General features: G+C 31.5%; 2 protein-coding genes across 2 annotated transcripts; one reads left to right on the forward strand and one right to left on the reverse strand.

Moving 5' to 3' along the window:
- Positions 1-6,699: 6,699 nt before the first annotated feature.
- On the forward strand, positions 6,700-12,718 carry LOC25482021 (homeotic protein knotted-1). Its single transcript, XM_013610478.3, has 5 exons — positions 6,700-7,589; positions 7,837-7,959; positions 8,160-8,292; positions 11,743-11,999; positions 12,093-12,718. The coding sequence occupies exons 1-5, from the start codon at positions 7,167-7,169 to the stop codon at positions 12,294-12,296; spliced, it is 1,140 nt and encodes a 379-aa protein (XP_013465932.1). The 5' UTR covers positions 6,700-7,166; the 3' UTR covers positions 12,297-12,718.
- Positions 12,719-14,483: 1,765 nt separating this feature from the next.
- Positions 14,484-16,899, reverse strand: LOC25482022 (homeobox-leucine zipper protein HOX15). The gene is made up of 3 exons (XM_013610479.3): positions 16,247-16,899; positions 15,525-15,604; positions 14,484-14,975 (listed from the first exon to the last, which is right to left on the reverse strand). Exons 1-3 carry the CDS (start codon positions 16,706-16,708, stop codon positions 14,651-14,653), a joined length of 867 nt encoding a protein of 288 aa, XP_013465933.1. The 5' UTR covers positions 16,709-16,899; the 3' UTR covers positions 14,484-14,650.
- Between the last annotated feature and the right edge of the window lie 1,493 nt (positions 16,900-18,392).

Below are 18,392 nucleotides of genomic sequence, written 5' to 3' on the forward strand. Positions count from 1 at the left end.
ACTTACATCTAGGGAGAAAGAAGTTCTTCAATCCGCTATAAATAAGTCTTTACAAGAGATATAAATAAGTTACAATAAATTAGTTTTAAGAGCTCTTGATGAACATATCCTAATTTCTTTGTCTTTTTTAATACTTTCAACCCACAAAAAATCCAAAGGAAAGTCATGAAAGAAAGTTTACGTTTGTAGACTATAATTGACCGCATTTTTGTTAAAACAAGTGTTCTAGTAAGATGTTGGACAAGATGTCTTGACATGTTGGTACGGCATCATAACGTACCTTGTTTCACTTTCTTCGAAGTTTTATTTTATGTGTGAGATCTCTTAAGATTCAATGAAGATTTTATTCATGTGGTGTGTTGATCAAGAAGCGTGTGTTTTCTAGAAGCAATGATAGGCGGTTTAAGCTTGTCGTGTTTTTTAAGGGTGATGTTGTAACATTTAAGGAAACAATATATATGCTTCCAGAATATTGTGCTGAAGACCGTATTGGATCAGCTGTGTGTTTAGCCCGGTCTGCTCATCAAGCTCATTTTGTATTCAGGCTATATAAAGGAAGACTCAAGACCTAAGAACACTACTGAAGCCATCATTTTTAAAAGAGTCATTTGGGATTTTAGTCTTTCTATTGTTGTTTGTAAGCCAATATTGTATCACCTTGATGCTAGAGTTAGACTGATAGTTGAGTTGTAAGTTGTGAATCACTCGTAAGCTTTTAAGCAAGAGTGATTCTGTTTCTCGGAGTGTGGTTGTCATCACTAGTGATTGATTGAGGGGAAGTTAGAGGAGTCTCATATCTAAGTGTGTCTTCAAACTAATACTATTATAGTGGATTTCCTTCCTGACTTGGAGCCCCTAAATGTAGGTGACGTTGCACATAACTAGATTAACAAATAACTTGTGTCATTTACTTTTAGCCTTTATCTTTAGTTTGCTATTTGTGTTGTCACGATGTCTTGACATTGTACTCGACATTTCGCGTGTCTTGACATCGTGCTCAACATCTTTTAAACGGTTACTAGATTATAAAATTGTATTGTCGGTCACCTGGTCTGGGGTGCCTTGGTCCTTTTTGAGGCAATGGCAAACTACCTGAAAACGTTGATCTTGAACTACCAAGCACCCAACCTTATCCGCCCTACGAAATTGACAGATCCAAACAAATTTCCAGACTTCTCTAGGTGAGATTTTAAGACATACACATCAATTCTCCACCCTGCCTTCAAATCGATGATGATGACAATTTAATCACCCACCACCATGTTGCTCTTCGTCCCTGAATTATTGTTCAACAAAATTGATCAAGTCCAAACAATGTTTGAACCTTGATCTAAGCAATGATTTGATGAACACATCCACCAAATTATCATCCGAAACAACTTTCTTAACCATTATTTATTTAGATTCAATCGTGTCTATAATAAAATATAATCAAATGTCAATGTACTTTATTCTTTTATGATCGACTTCATGGATGTGGGGCAGTTGATCACGGTTGATGTGTCTATAATAAAATATAATCGAATGTCAATATAACCGTTTTTGCCGTCACCATCTTCCGGTGGTTGTCGACGTTGATCACGGTTCTGTGAGGTGTGTGACGAGTTTGGTGGGGGGCAGTTTTGGTTGTGTTGCTGTGGGGATGTATCTGTGGTTTCGCTCCACCATTGATTCTCTTTTACTCCGGCGACAGATGTCTTCTCCTTATCACTGACGGCTGCCTTTTTACAATCGGAGTTGTTTCCGCTTCAAACCGGTGTCGCTGCTTGTGTTTTGTTGTTAGGTTTCGTCTTCCTCATGATCTATGTTTGTGTTGCTGTCTGTTTCTTGGTGAGGTTGTGATGTAGAGGTGGTGGTGGTGGTGAAGTGTGGTGGTGGTGGTGGTGGAGGTTTTTCAGTGGTGGTGGTGGTGAAGCGTAATGGTGGTGTTGATGTGTGGTGGTGGTAGGGGTGATATTGGGTGGTGGTGGTTGGTGTTGCTTAGATGAGGAGGTGGGTGGCTGTTGTGGGTGATTTCTATTTGAAGCCGCCTCTGTTATTCGGGTCCATACTCATTATTGTTAGCTCTGGTTTTGAGTTTATGGTGTTTTGAGGGTGTGTGTCCTTCGAGCTGAGATTTTTTTCCTTTTCGATTGATGTTTGCTCCACCGCAAGTCACGTCGTCTGTCTTACTTCTGGATTCTGATGGTCAGATTATTTTGCTTCGAGTTTGGGAGTTGACGTCTAGCGACATTATTGTTTCGTTGGCTACAGTGTTTCTCTGGTGTACCGGGGGTAAGGGGTGCCCTTCTGAATTTGTTCCGAAGTCTGGGGGGCCGATCACTTTTGATTCGAGATCGGGAGTCAGTCTCTGGTTCTAGTTTGGTTTTGGGCTTTTTTGGTGTTCCTTCGGTGGACCGGAGGTTGCGCGGTGGTGGAAGCTGAATGATCTTTAGAGAAGGAGTTCTTCGGATGTGGCTCATTGTTGGTGATGGGGACTTGGTTCTCTTTTACAAGGGTGTTCTTTTGAGGTGAGTTGTGGTGACGAGTGTTTTAGATGTCGTTTTTTCAGTGGTTGGTAACTATAGGAGTCAGTTGTAGGAGGATGTTTAGTTTGTTGGGTGTTGTACTTATGGGTGTTGATCACAGGGTTTTTTTTGTTGGTGTTTGTTTTCAGGTGTTCCGCCTATATACGGTGTCTTAGTTTGTACTTTCTATAACACCGGTCTCTCTTCGTCTTGTGCAGAAACTTGGTTTTTAATAAAATTTTGCTGATTAAAAAAAAAAAATAAAAAAAAATCAATCAATCAATAGTATATGTCTGTATATATATATATAAAGTAAGGTTTTTATGCCACATGTCAGTTTCATGTTTATTCGTAATATTTTTATTATTTTCTATTTTTTAAAACTAATATTTGAATATTTCAACAAACTTTTGATCTTATCTATTAAATATTTTACTTAAATTTTTCATTGAATTCCTAATATTTTACGTAATAGAAATAACACAAATTCCTAAAAGTTAATTTTATTCTATATGTGTTAATATTTTTACTAAATTCAATTAATTTTATATGTATGTGTATCTATAAATTTACGAGTATTTATAATATGATATATTTTATTATATTTGTGTGTATTTATTAAGATATTCATCCTATACCAATCCATGATAAATTTTATTTGCGGACATCATAGATATAATTTTTTTATCATCTTGAATATGTCTAACCCGAGCAAACGTCGAGTAAATACAATAGTACTGATTAAATATAATGAATTACTACGTCAAATATATCATTCTAATTCACTTGTACATTTCCATACCTTCCACATAATGCTAAACGATCGGTGGAAAAAGCATTCTATATAACACTGGCACAAATACTCACTCTTTTATTATAATTTATAATATTTGGATTTTGGAATGCGATCAATGCATAAGTAAGTTTTTTTTTTTTTTCAGTTAGAGATGATCAAATTTAGATAGTGATTCAAAAAAAATTATGTTAACCTTCGATTCTTAGGAGAACGGGACATTGATAATCTAAATTTAAATCGCGAAAAAAGTAATCAAACTCAAGTTCTTTTAAATTATTCATTATTTCTTACCAAAAAAAAATATTCATTATTTAGTGAACTCATTAGCAGTAACTCATCGAGAACTTTTATTCAACTATTTAGTTAGTAATTCCTTTCATTCTTTCCTCTTATGATTCTAAATTTTCGATAGCCAGAACAACATAGGGGTTGGTTTAGATAAATTCAGTATATTTATATATGTTTATTGTTTATGGATGTTGATGGCTTATATATTAGCAAAGTTTGTATAATTTTCCTCTCATTTCTCTAGTCGGGTGTATGTATCAAGTATTGGTAAAGGTTTTAGTGAACAAATTGAAGTTGGTTATTGGGAAGATCATTTTATATACTCAATTTATTTTTGTGAAAGACTGTTAAGTTCTTGATGATATTTTTATTGTGAGTAAAGTTGTGGATGATATAAAAAAAGACTGGAGAAAGAGTTGATTCTCTCCAGGGATGATTTTTAGGATGCGTATGACTCACATTGCGTGGGTGTATTTTGTTGATAGGGCATCATATGATAATTAGTATGTTTTAGATATTTTACCTACATTTGAAGATAAATAATATGTCATTTAGATATTTTATTAACAATATTTTATTGAAATTTTGCGTTTAAATTACAAAAGATATTTTATATAAATTTTTTGATATAAATAAAAAATTATAAGGATAAATATTTGTGACTTTTAAATGTAACAAACTCAACAAACCATATTTATATTTTTCAATGACAACAATAATATAAAAAATATAACATTTTTTATATCCTTTTTAATAACACCAACAACATAATATTATTATATCAAAATTTATTTAAGAGTTTAATTGGAATAGCAAAAAAAGCAGACCAAAATCTCCCCGAAACCCACTATTTTCTTTATATATAGTATAGATAAATTTCATGGTCAGTGAAGTTTATTGGTTTTTGTGGTGGTTATGTTTTTTTGTAGGTTTTCTTGGTTTTCAAATACACGGAGTGTGGTTTGTTTAAAGTGCGGTTACATGGGTTTTTGGTAGATTTGATGATTATTTGGAGAGGTTTTTTAACGGTTCGGAGTGTTCTTTTGGTTTGCTCGTAAAAATTTATATTTGATACATGAGTGTTTATTTGAGTGTTCCACATATATAGAGACACTTTCCCTTTGTATGTTGCTCTTTAAGTCTTCTAGCTTAGCATTCCCTGTGCTTGCTAGGATTCTTTGTGTTTTAAATAATTTTCATTTTAGCTTCTTCAAAAAAAAGATATAGGAAAATTTGTGTATGGGTATAATTGGAATTTAAAAAATTCAGCCTAAAATCTATATCTCCTTCGTATATAATATTGTACCTATAGCAGTGGAATCTTTTCTATTTTTATGGAATTTTATTATTTTATGAGGGTTAGACATCTTCATAAAGTATAAATCCTTAGATGAGAATTCATGAGGCACACGAGATATTAAAGTTAAATGATATATTCATGGCGTTCATAATCTAGTATGAAGGTTATGGAGTAATCGAACATTGTAGCGAGTGGAGCTTTCTTCGCCATTGGGTTTATGTCACGTCATTAAGTGCCCTGCAATCGCCTTGACTCGCCATGGCAAGGCTATTGCTCGCTATGGGAAGGTTTTGTTTTCCTGAATTCCTGAGTTTCTGGAACTGCTACTTCCACTCACTTCTTGGCTCCCCATGGCGAGTTGGTACGCCATGGCCTCGTTGTGGCTTGCTTGAGACTTCTGAAAACTGGATTTTCTGGAACTCCTCGCTGCAAGCTCGATTTTAGCTCGCCATGGCGAGTTAGCTCGCTCCTTCCTCACTGTGGCAAGGCTTGGACTTATGAAATTGTAAACTTTCTAACTTAGCTCGCCTTGTCCTCGCCCTGTGCTCGCTATGGCGAGCTAACCTTTGCAAATCTTCAAGTTTCTTTGTTGAATTCTTGTCTTGTTCATCATTTTCCTGCACAATGGAATAAAGTAAGGTATAAAAAGCATAAATAGACATTTGTGCATAAATTCTTGGCATTTCCATGAATAACTTGTAAAACAAGTAATCAAAAGTGCTTAATATATAACATAAATTTACTACTTTCTACCACTTATCAATTCACTGTTGTAGTGAAACATAAATTTATTGAGGGTCTTAGTTATTGTTCATGATGTTTTTGGGAACAATGTTACATTTTTTTAATATTTAAAGGTTTCTTCAAGACAAAAGACTTGATATCTAAAATAATTGATTACATACAGTTTTGAGACAAAAGAGTTTGTTTACATACAGTTTTGAGTAGCAATATTTTATTACTTATTTGATTTGATGACAAGCTTTATGACAATCTTATTATTGTTGATCTAAATCAATTAAAAAAAATTAAACAAAATGATAAAATCATAGTATAAACAAGAAAGTACATTATAAAAAAATTATCATAAAATAATTATACAAATATCATATTTTTATAACAATACAGTAGAGGTGTGAAAGTATAATCAAGATGCATATATTAAAATTAAATTATAATTATTTTAACAATATATATGCACCCCACATGACACAACTTAATAGTTTCGTTTGAACTATGTAATAAACAATTCTAGAAAAAATCTATGTAATAAAGAATAGGAAATGCTAACAAGTGCCCTCAAAGTAATGGTTAAGGAAGTAAATAATCTCCTATTGAAATTTGTGCATTCAACTCCTTAAAAGTTTAAAAAGTGATATTTTCAACTTAATTTTATTTTTTGATTTCCTTAACCATTATCCTGCGGGCACTAATTAAGGAAGCAATTGATCAAGAACCCCGAAAAGGAAAATCAATTAGGAGACAAACTACAGAGAATTAATAGCAAAGAAAACTAACTTTAGCAAATAAAGCAAAGAAATTAAAAAAATATAAACCTAGCTACACTACACTGCATTTGGCTTTTAAAATATTTAAATGAGTCGCGCTAACCATTGCTCTCAAAGCAATAATTATAGAAGCTTTGCATTAGTTTCAACAACATTTTAATTTTTAAAAAGTTAAATTTATCACTTTTTACTATTTTCCAATGTTATATTTTTATTTTTATTTCCTTATCCAATGTTCCGAAGGCAATGATTAACATTCTCTAATTTAAATATATCTTCATATTTATTTCTATCAACCAAACAAAGTCTTGTCAACCACCCCCATCTCCAAGACATTGCCGGTTTGGACTAAAGCCACCACTCTCTCCTCTCTCTCTAATCTTTCTCTTCTTCGTACAACAACACATCATGTGAGAGTTTTGCTGGTTTCTACTTGCTCCACCCTGTCAATGCCCAAAATCTATAAGCTCCAATCATCTTCACTCATCTCTCAACCTCTTAAACTTTTGGCTTTTGAAACTTCTTGGACCCCTTCACCCCAACACACACAAAATTACACTTGTGTTGTCCCTAAATTTCATTCATTATATAAACAATCTCAAAGATGGTTTTCATTAGGGTTTCAATTAAGTTCTTGACCTTTCCATAATTTTTATTACTCTATAAAACAACAAAGTAGGGTTTTTTCATTTTCCCTATATTTTGAGAATTGAGTTGAGTGAGAGAGTTAAACATATATGATATTTGGTTTCTTAAATTTGAGTTAAATGGAGGAATACACTAATAATCCAAATCCAAATCCAAATTCAAGGCCAAATTTCTTATACTCCATTGCTAGTGGAAACAACCAACACCAACACCAACACAATCATCAACATAATCAGATTCCAATGAACAACTTTCATGGATCAGACAATTGTTTTCAGTCTGATCAAGTACAACATCAACAACACTCTGCTGTGAAAACTGAAGCAAATAGTACTTCACAACTTCACACTCCGATTTTTCATTACCCAGCTTTAATGAGAACAAATATTATTCCACACACCAATATTATGCATAACCATCATCATCAAGGAGGAGGAGGGAGTCCAAGCAGTTCTAATGTTGAAGCTGAAGCTATAAAAGCCAAAATCATTGCTCATCCTCAATATTCTAGTCTTTTACAAGCTTACATGGATTGTCAAAAGGTCACTAATTAATTATTATTTTTATTCATTTTCATCATTATAACAATTTATTTTTCTTAACCCTTCCCTTCAAGATAAGTAAAATACTATAATCAATAATTAATGATTGTTTCAGTCAAGAATTAAATTTGGACTCCCACCATCATGATAACAATTTAAATAAGCATACCCCATTTTTTATATATATATTTTTAATTTTTATATTAATTAATTGCTATCTCTCTCTAATTAAACAAATTATATGTAGATTGGAGCTCCACCGGAAGTGGTGGCTCGTTTGGTTGCGTCTAGGCAAGAATTTGAAGCACGGCAAAGATCTTCAGTTAACTCGAGAGAAACTTCTAAAGATCCAGAACTAGACCAATTCATGGTACAAGGGGGTATTTTTTGTTTTAGTTTATGTTTTTTTTCTTTCTAGAATTAAAATTATTTTCGTTGGGTTTTTATCTTGATAATCAATAAGTTTAAATTATGTCGGCAAAAATCTAGTTGATTACTGTATCTATATTTATAGAACTTATAGATTGTGGTTTTGGACGTTGAAATGGTGTTTATGTTTATGTTTAACAGGAAGCATATTATGATATGCTTGTGAAGTATAGAGAGGAATTAACAAGGCCTATACAAGAGGCTATGGATTTCATGAGAAGAATAGAAACACAGCTAAATACACTTTGCAATGGACCCCTTCGGATCTTCCCTGGTGAGTAGTAGTAGTACTTTATCTTTTCTCTTAATATATTCAATTCAATATTCATTCTCAATAGTTTTGTTTTATTATATTACTAATATCACTGAAATTAAAACGAGGTCATTAATTAATTCTGGATTATTGACTATTAAGAGTAATGTGACTGATGTGTGAGTGACGGGTTGTGAAAGCTCTTGAAATTCGTAAACTCGAGTGTTTCTGAACATAGCCTGGAAATTTTGACCAAAAATCTCACATGCTTTCAAATCGTGGGAGCAGAAGGGTAGGGGACCCATATAACTGAAGATGATATTTCTTCATCATCTACAGAACCCTAATCGCTAGTACTTTCTAAATATGATATTTTTTTTTATTTTTATTTTTTTTATAAAAAATATCACATTTACTGGTATGTTTCTAGAGGCTGTATTTGTTCATACTTCACGACTCCAGACGAATTTTTTACTATTTCATTTTTTATTGTTGCTAAAACCCAAATCCACACGTTGGCGTCTCCATGTTAGGCTTCTATTTCCCAAGCTAGCTCCTGAGTTCTGACTGACAATTATTCTTCTAGGGTTTCCATGTTAATCAATGTATTTTACTGACTAAAACTCTCGTGTTTATCGGTTTCGAAGGATTCATTGGGTTTTGTGGAATTACTACTCTTTCTCATCATTACATTGGTCAGTTTTTCGGCCGTCTTACCGCTAATGCCGTTTTAATCACTTTTTAATTTTCTCTTTTCTTTTGCATTCTTTCTTAAAAAACACATTGGATGCCGTTCCAATCCAACCCCAACATAGGAGTACTAGTAGTGTTAGGAGTTTTTAGTGCCATTTTTTTTTTTTTTTTTTTTGTAGAAAGGAGTTTTTAGTGCGATTGTGCCTTTGTTTTTAAGTAAATGCTAACTTGAGCCTTCAAGGCACATGTTAAGATACTTATTATAAAAATACACATATTAAAAGGTGTGCATTCAACTTCTTAAAAATTGTCATATTGTGTTTTCCGATGTAAAATTGTTCTTTTTAAGTTGCTTAACATGAATCCAATACAAACATAGTCACTACTTTTGGTTTCTTTAACAAGTGTCCTAAGAACATCTACAATGGATCCTCAATTTTGAGTTCTTAAACGGGTTCCACGTGAACACATCACTATTTTAATAACCGTACTTAATAAGTATTGAGTCACTCCAATGGAGTCCCTCTGACAAAAGGTCTAAATTGATCCAACCACTAACTCTTCATCATTTATATTCCAACAATATAATGATTATTTTAATAAAAAGCAGCGTGGGATCCACTTAAGAATGAGAGTCTTAATTCTCGAGTCTTAGGTACCGGATCTTAAATAGTGAAGACATCACTATTGTGGATTGTCTAAAGGCACTTATTAGCATAACCCTTTATTTTAATCATTTATCTATTATTCTCTTTCATTTAAATCATTTATCCAACATTCTCATCCATATAAAAAAACGAAATACACGTAATGATATCAAAGGAAAAAGCACCAAAGTTTTTCCATTAAGTTAAAATGATCTTCATTTATACTCCCTCTGTCCCATAATAAGTGAATATTTTGTAAAATAAATTGTTCTAAAATAACTGACCAATTTCACTCTTCAATACATTATTAATTACTTTTTTTTCTTTCAATTTTAACTATAATTAATATTACTTTTATCACTCCTAATTCAATATATTCTACTTTGCGTTTGTGATTATGGTAAATGCAAAAATACTTCACAAGAGCACTTAAAACTATTTTTCTCTCCCCTTCACTAATACATTTTTCTTAATAAGTGTGAAATGGACAAAAGACTCATCTAAATTGGGACAAAGGGAGTAAGTATTTTCATTTCTTTGATTAAAAAAAAAATTATGCTAACTACTCCCTTCGTGTCATAATTATTGTCTCTTCAGCATATTTTATTTTTCTCAAAATAATTGTCACTTTACAATACCAATGCAACATTATTTATTTTTTCCACTATTATATCCTTATTTATTGAATTTCATTCAACTTAATTACTCCACTAACTATCATTAATGATGGTATTTTAGCATTGAAATCAACACAATTAATCATTTTCTTAATATTCATGCATAAACCCTAAACGATTAACATTGATATTTTAAATTGAAAAATTACATTTGTTAGACTTTTTGAAAAATTGATCATACAACTTTTAATACTGTAATTTAACAGGTGCTTCCCTTGAAAACTTTACCTGTGTTTTACATTTAATTCTTTAACCAGTGCTTCTCAAAAAAACTACAAAGAAAATGTAAGTTGGATCGGGTAATCGGGTGAGTATGGTTTCAAAGAATGAAACACCCATAAAAGAATGTGGGATTCAAGTAAAACCATTCCCAAACCCAAAAACCCACTTACCCAAATCTCAATTTTTTTTTTTCATAGAGAATAATAAGAATACCAAAGGTTTTGGTCATATATAATTTCTAAAACTAACTAAATTCATTTTCTATATTGAAAATCAAAACATGCTAGAGTTACAAAATAACATGTTGCATTTTTTGGTTACTTTTATGTTAATGAAATTTTATGTCATGCAACTTTGATTTATTGCAAGTATCTTATGATATAATTTATTATTTTATATTATCACTTATTATTTTATGATGTTAAAAAAATAGTGTAAACAATTTTTTTGATAAAATAAAAATTTCAGTAAATAAGTGGGTTTATCCAAACTGGCCAAATTATGTAACGGATGGTTATTTTATCTCACCCAAATCAATGTACTTTGTATTGTTCGGTTTTGGGTTTGGCCAAAATCAATCCAAATCCACTCACATAGACCCTAGTAGGATCCACTATCATTTTTTGTGTCCATATCTCATCAAATGATATCGTATAATTATTTTGATAAATGAAGAGGATCGTAGTTCAACATACATACTCAATGAGTCCGAATTAAATACTCCTTTTGATCTTATTTATCAGAGACATTTAAGTTGATAAAAATTGATATATCTTGTTCAAAATACAGACCACACATATCAATTTTATAACTACTTTATTGACACCTTTCCCACTTATTTGACACTGAACTATTTATACCCGCTTCGTCTTTTAAGTCAATAACTGCTTCATGTCGATGACCTTGTATCCGATATGTCACTTTTACATTCATTTTACAACTAATTACGTGCACCTAAAGTTAATTAGCAACTATAAGGTGTTGTGCATTATCTTGTAAGTATATTGAATAATTGCATGATTGTTTTAGGGGAAAAAAGTCATAAATAAACAATTGGGTGCTAGCTTAAATAAGGTTTAAATGTTGTACCAAAAAAAATAAGAGTTTAAAGGTGGATAATACGTTTTTTTTAGTAAAATACCACGCCCATTTCTTTAATTAAATTGTACCTTAGGGTAAAATCTAATCTAATGGTGCGTTGGTTGACATATATTAATTAAATTGTTGAGTAGATGATAAAAATGAAGGCGTTGGTTCATCAGAAGAGGATCAAGAGAATAGTGGTGGAGAAACAGATCAACTTCCAGAGATTGATCCTCGAGCAGAAGACCGTGAATTGAAAAACCACTTGCTGAAGAAATATAGTGGTTACTTAAGTAGTCTCAAGCAAGAACTTTCCAAGAAGAAAAAGAAAGGAAAATTGCCTAAAGAGGCTAGACAAAAGCTACTTAATTGGTGGGAGTTGCATTACAAATGGCCATATCCTTCGGTAAGTTATAAATCTCCTACTCTCTTCACACACTCTTCATTTGAAATTAATTTCATTAATATCTTGTGTTTCGATGATATGATCACTATATAGGAATCAGAGAAGGTAGCATTGGCTGAGTCAACAGGTTTGGACCAGAAGCAAATAAATAACTGGTTCATAAATCAAAGGAAGAGGCACTGGAAACCATCAGAAGACATGCAGTTTATGGTGATGGATGGACTGCATCCACAGAGTGCAGCTCTTTATATGGATGGTCATTACATGGCTGATGGTCCCTACCGTTTAGGGCCATGATTATGATATATGAAGCGTTGACACTGGCACATCGACACCAATGTCGGCGTGGTGGTCGGACTTATCTTCAATATTATGACCACTTTATATATTATATTATATTATATTATATTATATATAGTTTAAGTGGAAGGTGAAACAATCAAAGACTGTTTAAACTGTATCAGTCAGCATTATATTTATATATAGTTCTAGTTTCAAAGTATTATGACAAGCATAACATGAAACTTGGTTATGCTTGTGCAGTGTGAATGTTTCAGTTTTTCCCATATTAATTGTTTTCTTTGTCAGTGTCTGTTGCTTCTATTTTCCATGTAATTACGTACTACAATCTGGTAGTGACAACTCATTATATGTTGCACTTTGTTGGATTTTAAATGTCTCATGTTTGTGGTTGCAATGCAGATTTTGTCTGATTATTACTTCAACCTTAAATGAGTCGTGTGTGGAGTAACTTTAGTTTGTGGTATTTGGAGTGCTCAGAAGAAGAAATTTGCAATTCGAGGCTTATGTATATTATGTGAAATCTGTTAAGGATACTACGAAAAGAACGTGTATTAATCATGAAAACTTGTGATTGCTTGTTTTGTTATCATGTTGAGGTTATGTTACGTTGCTTATATATATATGGTTTTTATTCCTATATACATCATTTTTCGTTTTTAAAGTGTCTATTTTTTGCCCTTTAATTGTTTTCTGTCAATAATTTTTGTTTGTTGTTGTTAATTGGTGCACATGTGACACTCAGAGGGGCAAAAACCAAAAATAAGATTATAGGGAGTAAATTTTTTATGTTAGTATGTTTTTGATTTATTTTACAGCGAGGATTGAACTTGCTGAAATTGCTTAGAGGATCATTGTTTGAAGAGCTTTTTAGAATGACTAAATAAAAAAATAGCATATTTATTGGCGTAAAAAACTTATATGTATCTAATTGTTTGATTGCCATTTTCTAACACAATGCACAAAATCAATTTGTGAAGTGAGGATCACCTTTCATTAATAAAAACTTGTTCATATGTTCATATCATCTATCATCCACATCAAACACTTTAATATACCTGATTAGGAGTATTCGGTGGAACAACTTAATCTAGCCTATATGCAGCCCTTGCAGTGGTCCAACTCTCAATGAAAGCAACAGATGTTAAAATTTAAGCCCATAAGGAGAGCCCAACGCAGAAGACCATTTCATTAAGTGGGAGAACCTCATGACCTAAAATACCACATCAAGCACTTTAATCTACTTGATGTGAGACTCATAACAATCTCACAAACTCATTTATGATGGATATTATCTTTACTTATAAATACTTGTGACTGTCTCAGAGTGTCTTTCATCCTATATATATGACTCTTTAACGTCGGATACTAAGGCTTCTCTTTGTGCTCTATTCATGACAACTAGAATTAGATAATCATATATTTAGTACGCGTGATTTCACTATATATGTTTGGTATGAGATGTGTAATTGGTTATTGGTTGGGAATCACTTTAGTTATGCTTGGTAGTTTATTCATCTTGTTCAGTCTATTTATATCAATTTATCCCAAGCGTTTAGCAAGGAATAGTTAGTTATGCTTGTAATTTGGAACTAGCTGTTCTTTTCACATACAAAAATTAAGTTATCGAGGATTATTTGTATAAGCATATGCTTGTTGTTACTAAATTATATGTTAGTAGTCAGATTTGAACTTTAATCCTCTTATTCAAACTCTTTCAAAAGTCTCAATTTAACCATTTGAGCTATGCCTTAATTAGATACAAGTTAATGAGTATTTGATTCTTCTCTATAGTTAGCTTTTAAAAGATAATAATTAAATTATAAGTTGTACCGGCAATAATGATAACTTACATCATATCAAGGCAATCTTAAAAATGTGTGCTCCTGATAACTCATAACGATATTATATAGGGAGCTAAATCAAGATTCTATTTACCCTAGGTGAGCCACATTCACCCAGAAATAAAAAGTGAAAGAGCTCCAAAATGAAAGCATTTTAATTGAATAATTTGAATGCTTAGAATTTTAAATTCCTTAAAATTTGTCAATTACCTCATCCAAACAAACTCTTATATGACATTATCTATAAATACGAGTTTATAAGTGGAAAAGTTTTCACCTTTTAAGCCGATTTTCATCAACATAACACAAATTTTTGTAAGTATGTACATAAACACGTCCATTTTAGAAAACTGGATTTTTGTGGTGGTAACCGATTTATGTCAAATATATATTTTTAATTACATGTGATCGTATTGCTAACTAACTACATACTGCAAATTATCATACATAATGCATCAAACCAAAAAGTTTTCCTAGGATATATACCAAACAAACAAGTCTTGCGAATTAACATGCTGCAGATGATGAATGGGGAAATTGATAATTATCATCATTTTTATTATTTTTATGGAAATGATGATGAGTCTTTGAGCCAATAAGCAATGTTGTCGAGGGTAAGGAGCCATTGTTGTTGCCACCACAAATTGTCTCACATGAAGGGCAGATGGTAAGTGTTGCTGCTGGAATCTTCATATAAAAGGATGCAGCTGCCACTGTTTGCATTGACTTTAGTTCTTGTAGCTCCTTTTGCAACTTCTTGTTCTCCTCTGTTAGAGATTCGCAACACTTCTTCAGTACCTCACAATCAGATTCCGTTTGTTTCAGTTTTGTTCTGAACATGTACATAATAATCATTAGTGTATCCAAGAAATAAAATTTCACAAAATTTGGGGGATAAGGGAAAATATGTGGTCAAAGGGTTGAGTCGTTGAAAGAGTTTAAGAAAGAGGTTTAGGGTTTGACCCTAGTTGTTAACATTTTTGTGTGTGTATAAACCGAGTATCCTCTACATGCACAACATGGAGAGTTGAGATCCGTGCCATCTAGGTTTTGTCCTTTCCTTCTAACAATATACTAACAAGTATTTATATTTTAAAAAAAGTAACATTAATCTATTAACGAAGCAATAAGGTAAAGTATGTGATCCAGTAAAAAAAAAAGTAAAGTTATTTTTTACTGTAACATTAATTTCATTATTTCAATTTTATCACAAATTAATGTTTTTTTTTTTTTTTTTTTTTTGTGTATATAAGTCTCAAGACATTATATTTTGTAATGCATTATGACAATTGCTAATGGATAAACAGTTTTGTAAATTTTTTATCTATATGAAAAAACTTCAAACGATACTTATCTTAAAACGCATGTAGCAGTAAATTACCTGGCTCTCCGATTTTGAAACCACACCTCTACTTGTCTAGCCTGCAGATTCAGCTTATTTGCTAATGCTTGCTTTTGCTTCTGAAGAAAATGAGATTTTCTTTTTATTAATAATAAAGCAACATACCTCCTGCTACAAATTTTTTAATACATTGGATGTAGCAATTGCACAAATCAGAAAAATTAATAAATTTTATGGTGGGATTGTTTCAAGGTTACCACAGACATTTCTAGAAAAATGAGGTTAGAAATATAATATTATCATATTCCGTACAAGTTTATAAAAATTAATTGTTTTCGAAAATTATTTATTCTGAAAAATAAAACACACCTTACCAACTTTCCTAGGAATATCAAGATTTTACCAAACACTTTGGTGGGAATAATATTCCTAGAGAATGTAATCCAAGAGAATAAATTTTGAAACTACGAAACAAACTCAATCTAAGGTCTTCTCAGTCTTCGACCAAACACAATCAACCAAGACTAATATCTAATTCTAATAAAATCAATTATCATCGAAAAAACTCGTTTAAAATGATATCATATTCTTCATTTTATATATGCTACACACAATTGAGTGTGCATAAGAAAATTACTATATATATAAAAAAATAGTTATTAGTACTAAAATAAAAATATCAAAACAAAAGTACATGGTATAGGAGCAAAAGAATTATTTAAAGCAACCAAAGATATGAGAATATTGATGAATTAAGGTACCGGATTAAGAGTAGAATGCTCTCTGAAGTTTTCCTCCAAAACTTCTGATTGTTCTTTTGTGAGCCTAAGTTTCTTCCTTGGGTTACAATCTTTATCAAAATTTCCTATCCTTGTAATTGGCACCTTTTCTATCTCTACCTCAAATTCCTCTCCACTCTCCTTCTTGATGCTAGTGGAATTTGAAAATGAAGACTCTATGCTTGGAGAAGTAAATTGAGTAGGTAAATTTTGATCACAAGATTCAGTCTTTGATGTTGAATGTTGAATTTTAGTATTTTCTTCACTCTCTTCCTTTGATGGTCCTAATGTAAGCATTTGATAAGCCTTAATGCATTTTGATGGATTCTCCACTCTTTTCTTCTTGCTTTCTCTCTTCCTATGGTCATCAAAATGATCATGAAGGGCAAGACCTAGATCAAGATCAAGTTGAAACCATGTGTTGGAGGTATCATCAACATTCATGGTATATAATATAAATTTGAGATTTAAAAACCTTGAAGAAAATTATTGAAGGAGCTTGTAGGTTGCAATATTCTTTTGAGTATGTTATTTATAAAGTAAATATGAGAAAGAGAGGATGTGAAATAGGAAATGATAGGAATGGAGATACTGTGAATGTGTAAGTTAATGAAGAAAATATTGATGATTATTAGGATTTAGTGGGGACTAACTGATTTGTTTATTTTTGTTATTATTAGGCAAGAACTAAAAGAATAAAAATGTGGATAAATATAGAATCTAAATGTGGTTGGCTCTTGTGGAAGTTATGAAATTTCCATTTCACCTTTTTTTTTGGGCTCATGGGTTGACTAAGTGAAAGTGAATGAGTCATCCCTTTTTTGAAGTAGAACAAGTTGTGCAAAATAACAAGCATGATGAAGTGTATATGATATATGGGATACGTGGAATCACGTGAAAAGTGGGTAGCATATATAATCGGAGAGAATATCTTTTGGCATTTTAGTCTTTCTCCTTTTCATTTTCTTCCTTTGTGGATATTTTTTTTAAATAACTTTATTGTTAGAAATCCACCTTTTTATGGTTAAAAATCACTTTTTCATTGATAAACTTGGCACACAAGTGTCACGAGTTTTCGGTAAGAATCGGTTGGTAAGAACAATATATATAATATAGAGTAAATTACATTTCTCTTCTCTCAAAGATGCTTGAATTACACTCATCTCCCCTCTTATGTTAAAAATATACACTTCCCTCCCCTCTTATTCAAAACATATTAGAAAATATTTCATTCCCCTCCTTTGAGAGAAGCTTGAATTATATTCCCCTCCTCTCTTAAGTTAAAATCTACGCTTTAGTCTCTCAATAATTTTTTTATTTTTTTTTATTTTTTATATTTTTAATAATCTTGCACACTTCAAAGAAAAATAGCATTGTGGGTTCATTTTAAAATAATCAAATTTTAAATACATATCTTTATCTATTTTTTATTCACAATTTCAATAACATATAGTTTAAAACCCTATTACAAAATATGAAACAACCCAAAATAAAATTAAAATATGTGAAAATTACTAAAGTCGATTAAGTATGGTTATTTAAAAGTGAATTTTGTACTCTAAATTATAAAATTAATTACAAGATATTTAAATTTAATTGTCATTGACATTTAGATTATAAAGAAACGAAATTATATTTTTTAAATGGTGATTCAAAATTAATATATATTCTAAAAATATTTATTTATGTTAAAATAGATTAAAGTGTAGTCCATATTTAATTATTAAGGGAGGGGATTTTAATTCAAGCATATTATAGGAGATGAGAGTATAAATTTTACTTTTCAAGGGAGAAGAGTGTATATTTTAACATAAGAGGAGAGGGGATGAGAGTGTAATTCAAACATCTTTCAGGAGAGAGGAGTATAATTTACTCTATAATATATGTAAGGTTGAGATTCAAACCCACAACCACCACAAAAAAAAAACTTAGCACAGAGGTTTGAACTTAGTCCCCACATATATTTATTGGAACTTTTGAAGATTTTTTTAACACGTTGATATATCATAGAATTTGGTTAAATATGCATCTCTCGTCCAATTATAAGGTTATGCCATATGGATTTGACCCGTTGGTTGGGATTGTCTAATTATAAAGCAGTTATTTACAAATTTTGAGACATTTACAT

This window comes from Medicago truncatula, chromosome 1, assembly GCF_003473485.1.
Source record: "Medicago truncatula cultivar Jemalong A17 chromosome 1, MtrunA17r5.0-ANR, whole genome shotgun sequence".
NCBI classification, from domain to species: Eukaryota; Viridiplantae; Streptophyta; class Magnoliopsida; order Fabales; family Fabaceae; genus Medicago; species Medicago truncatula.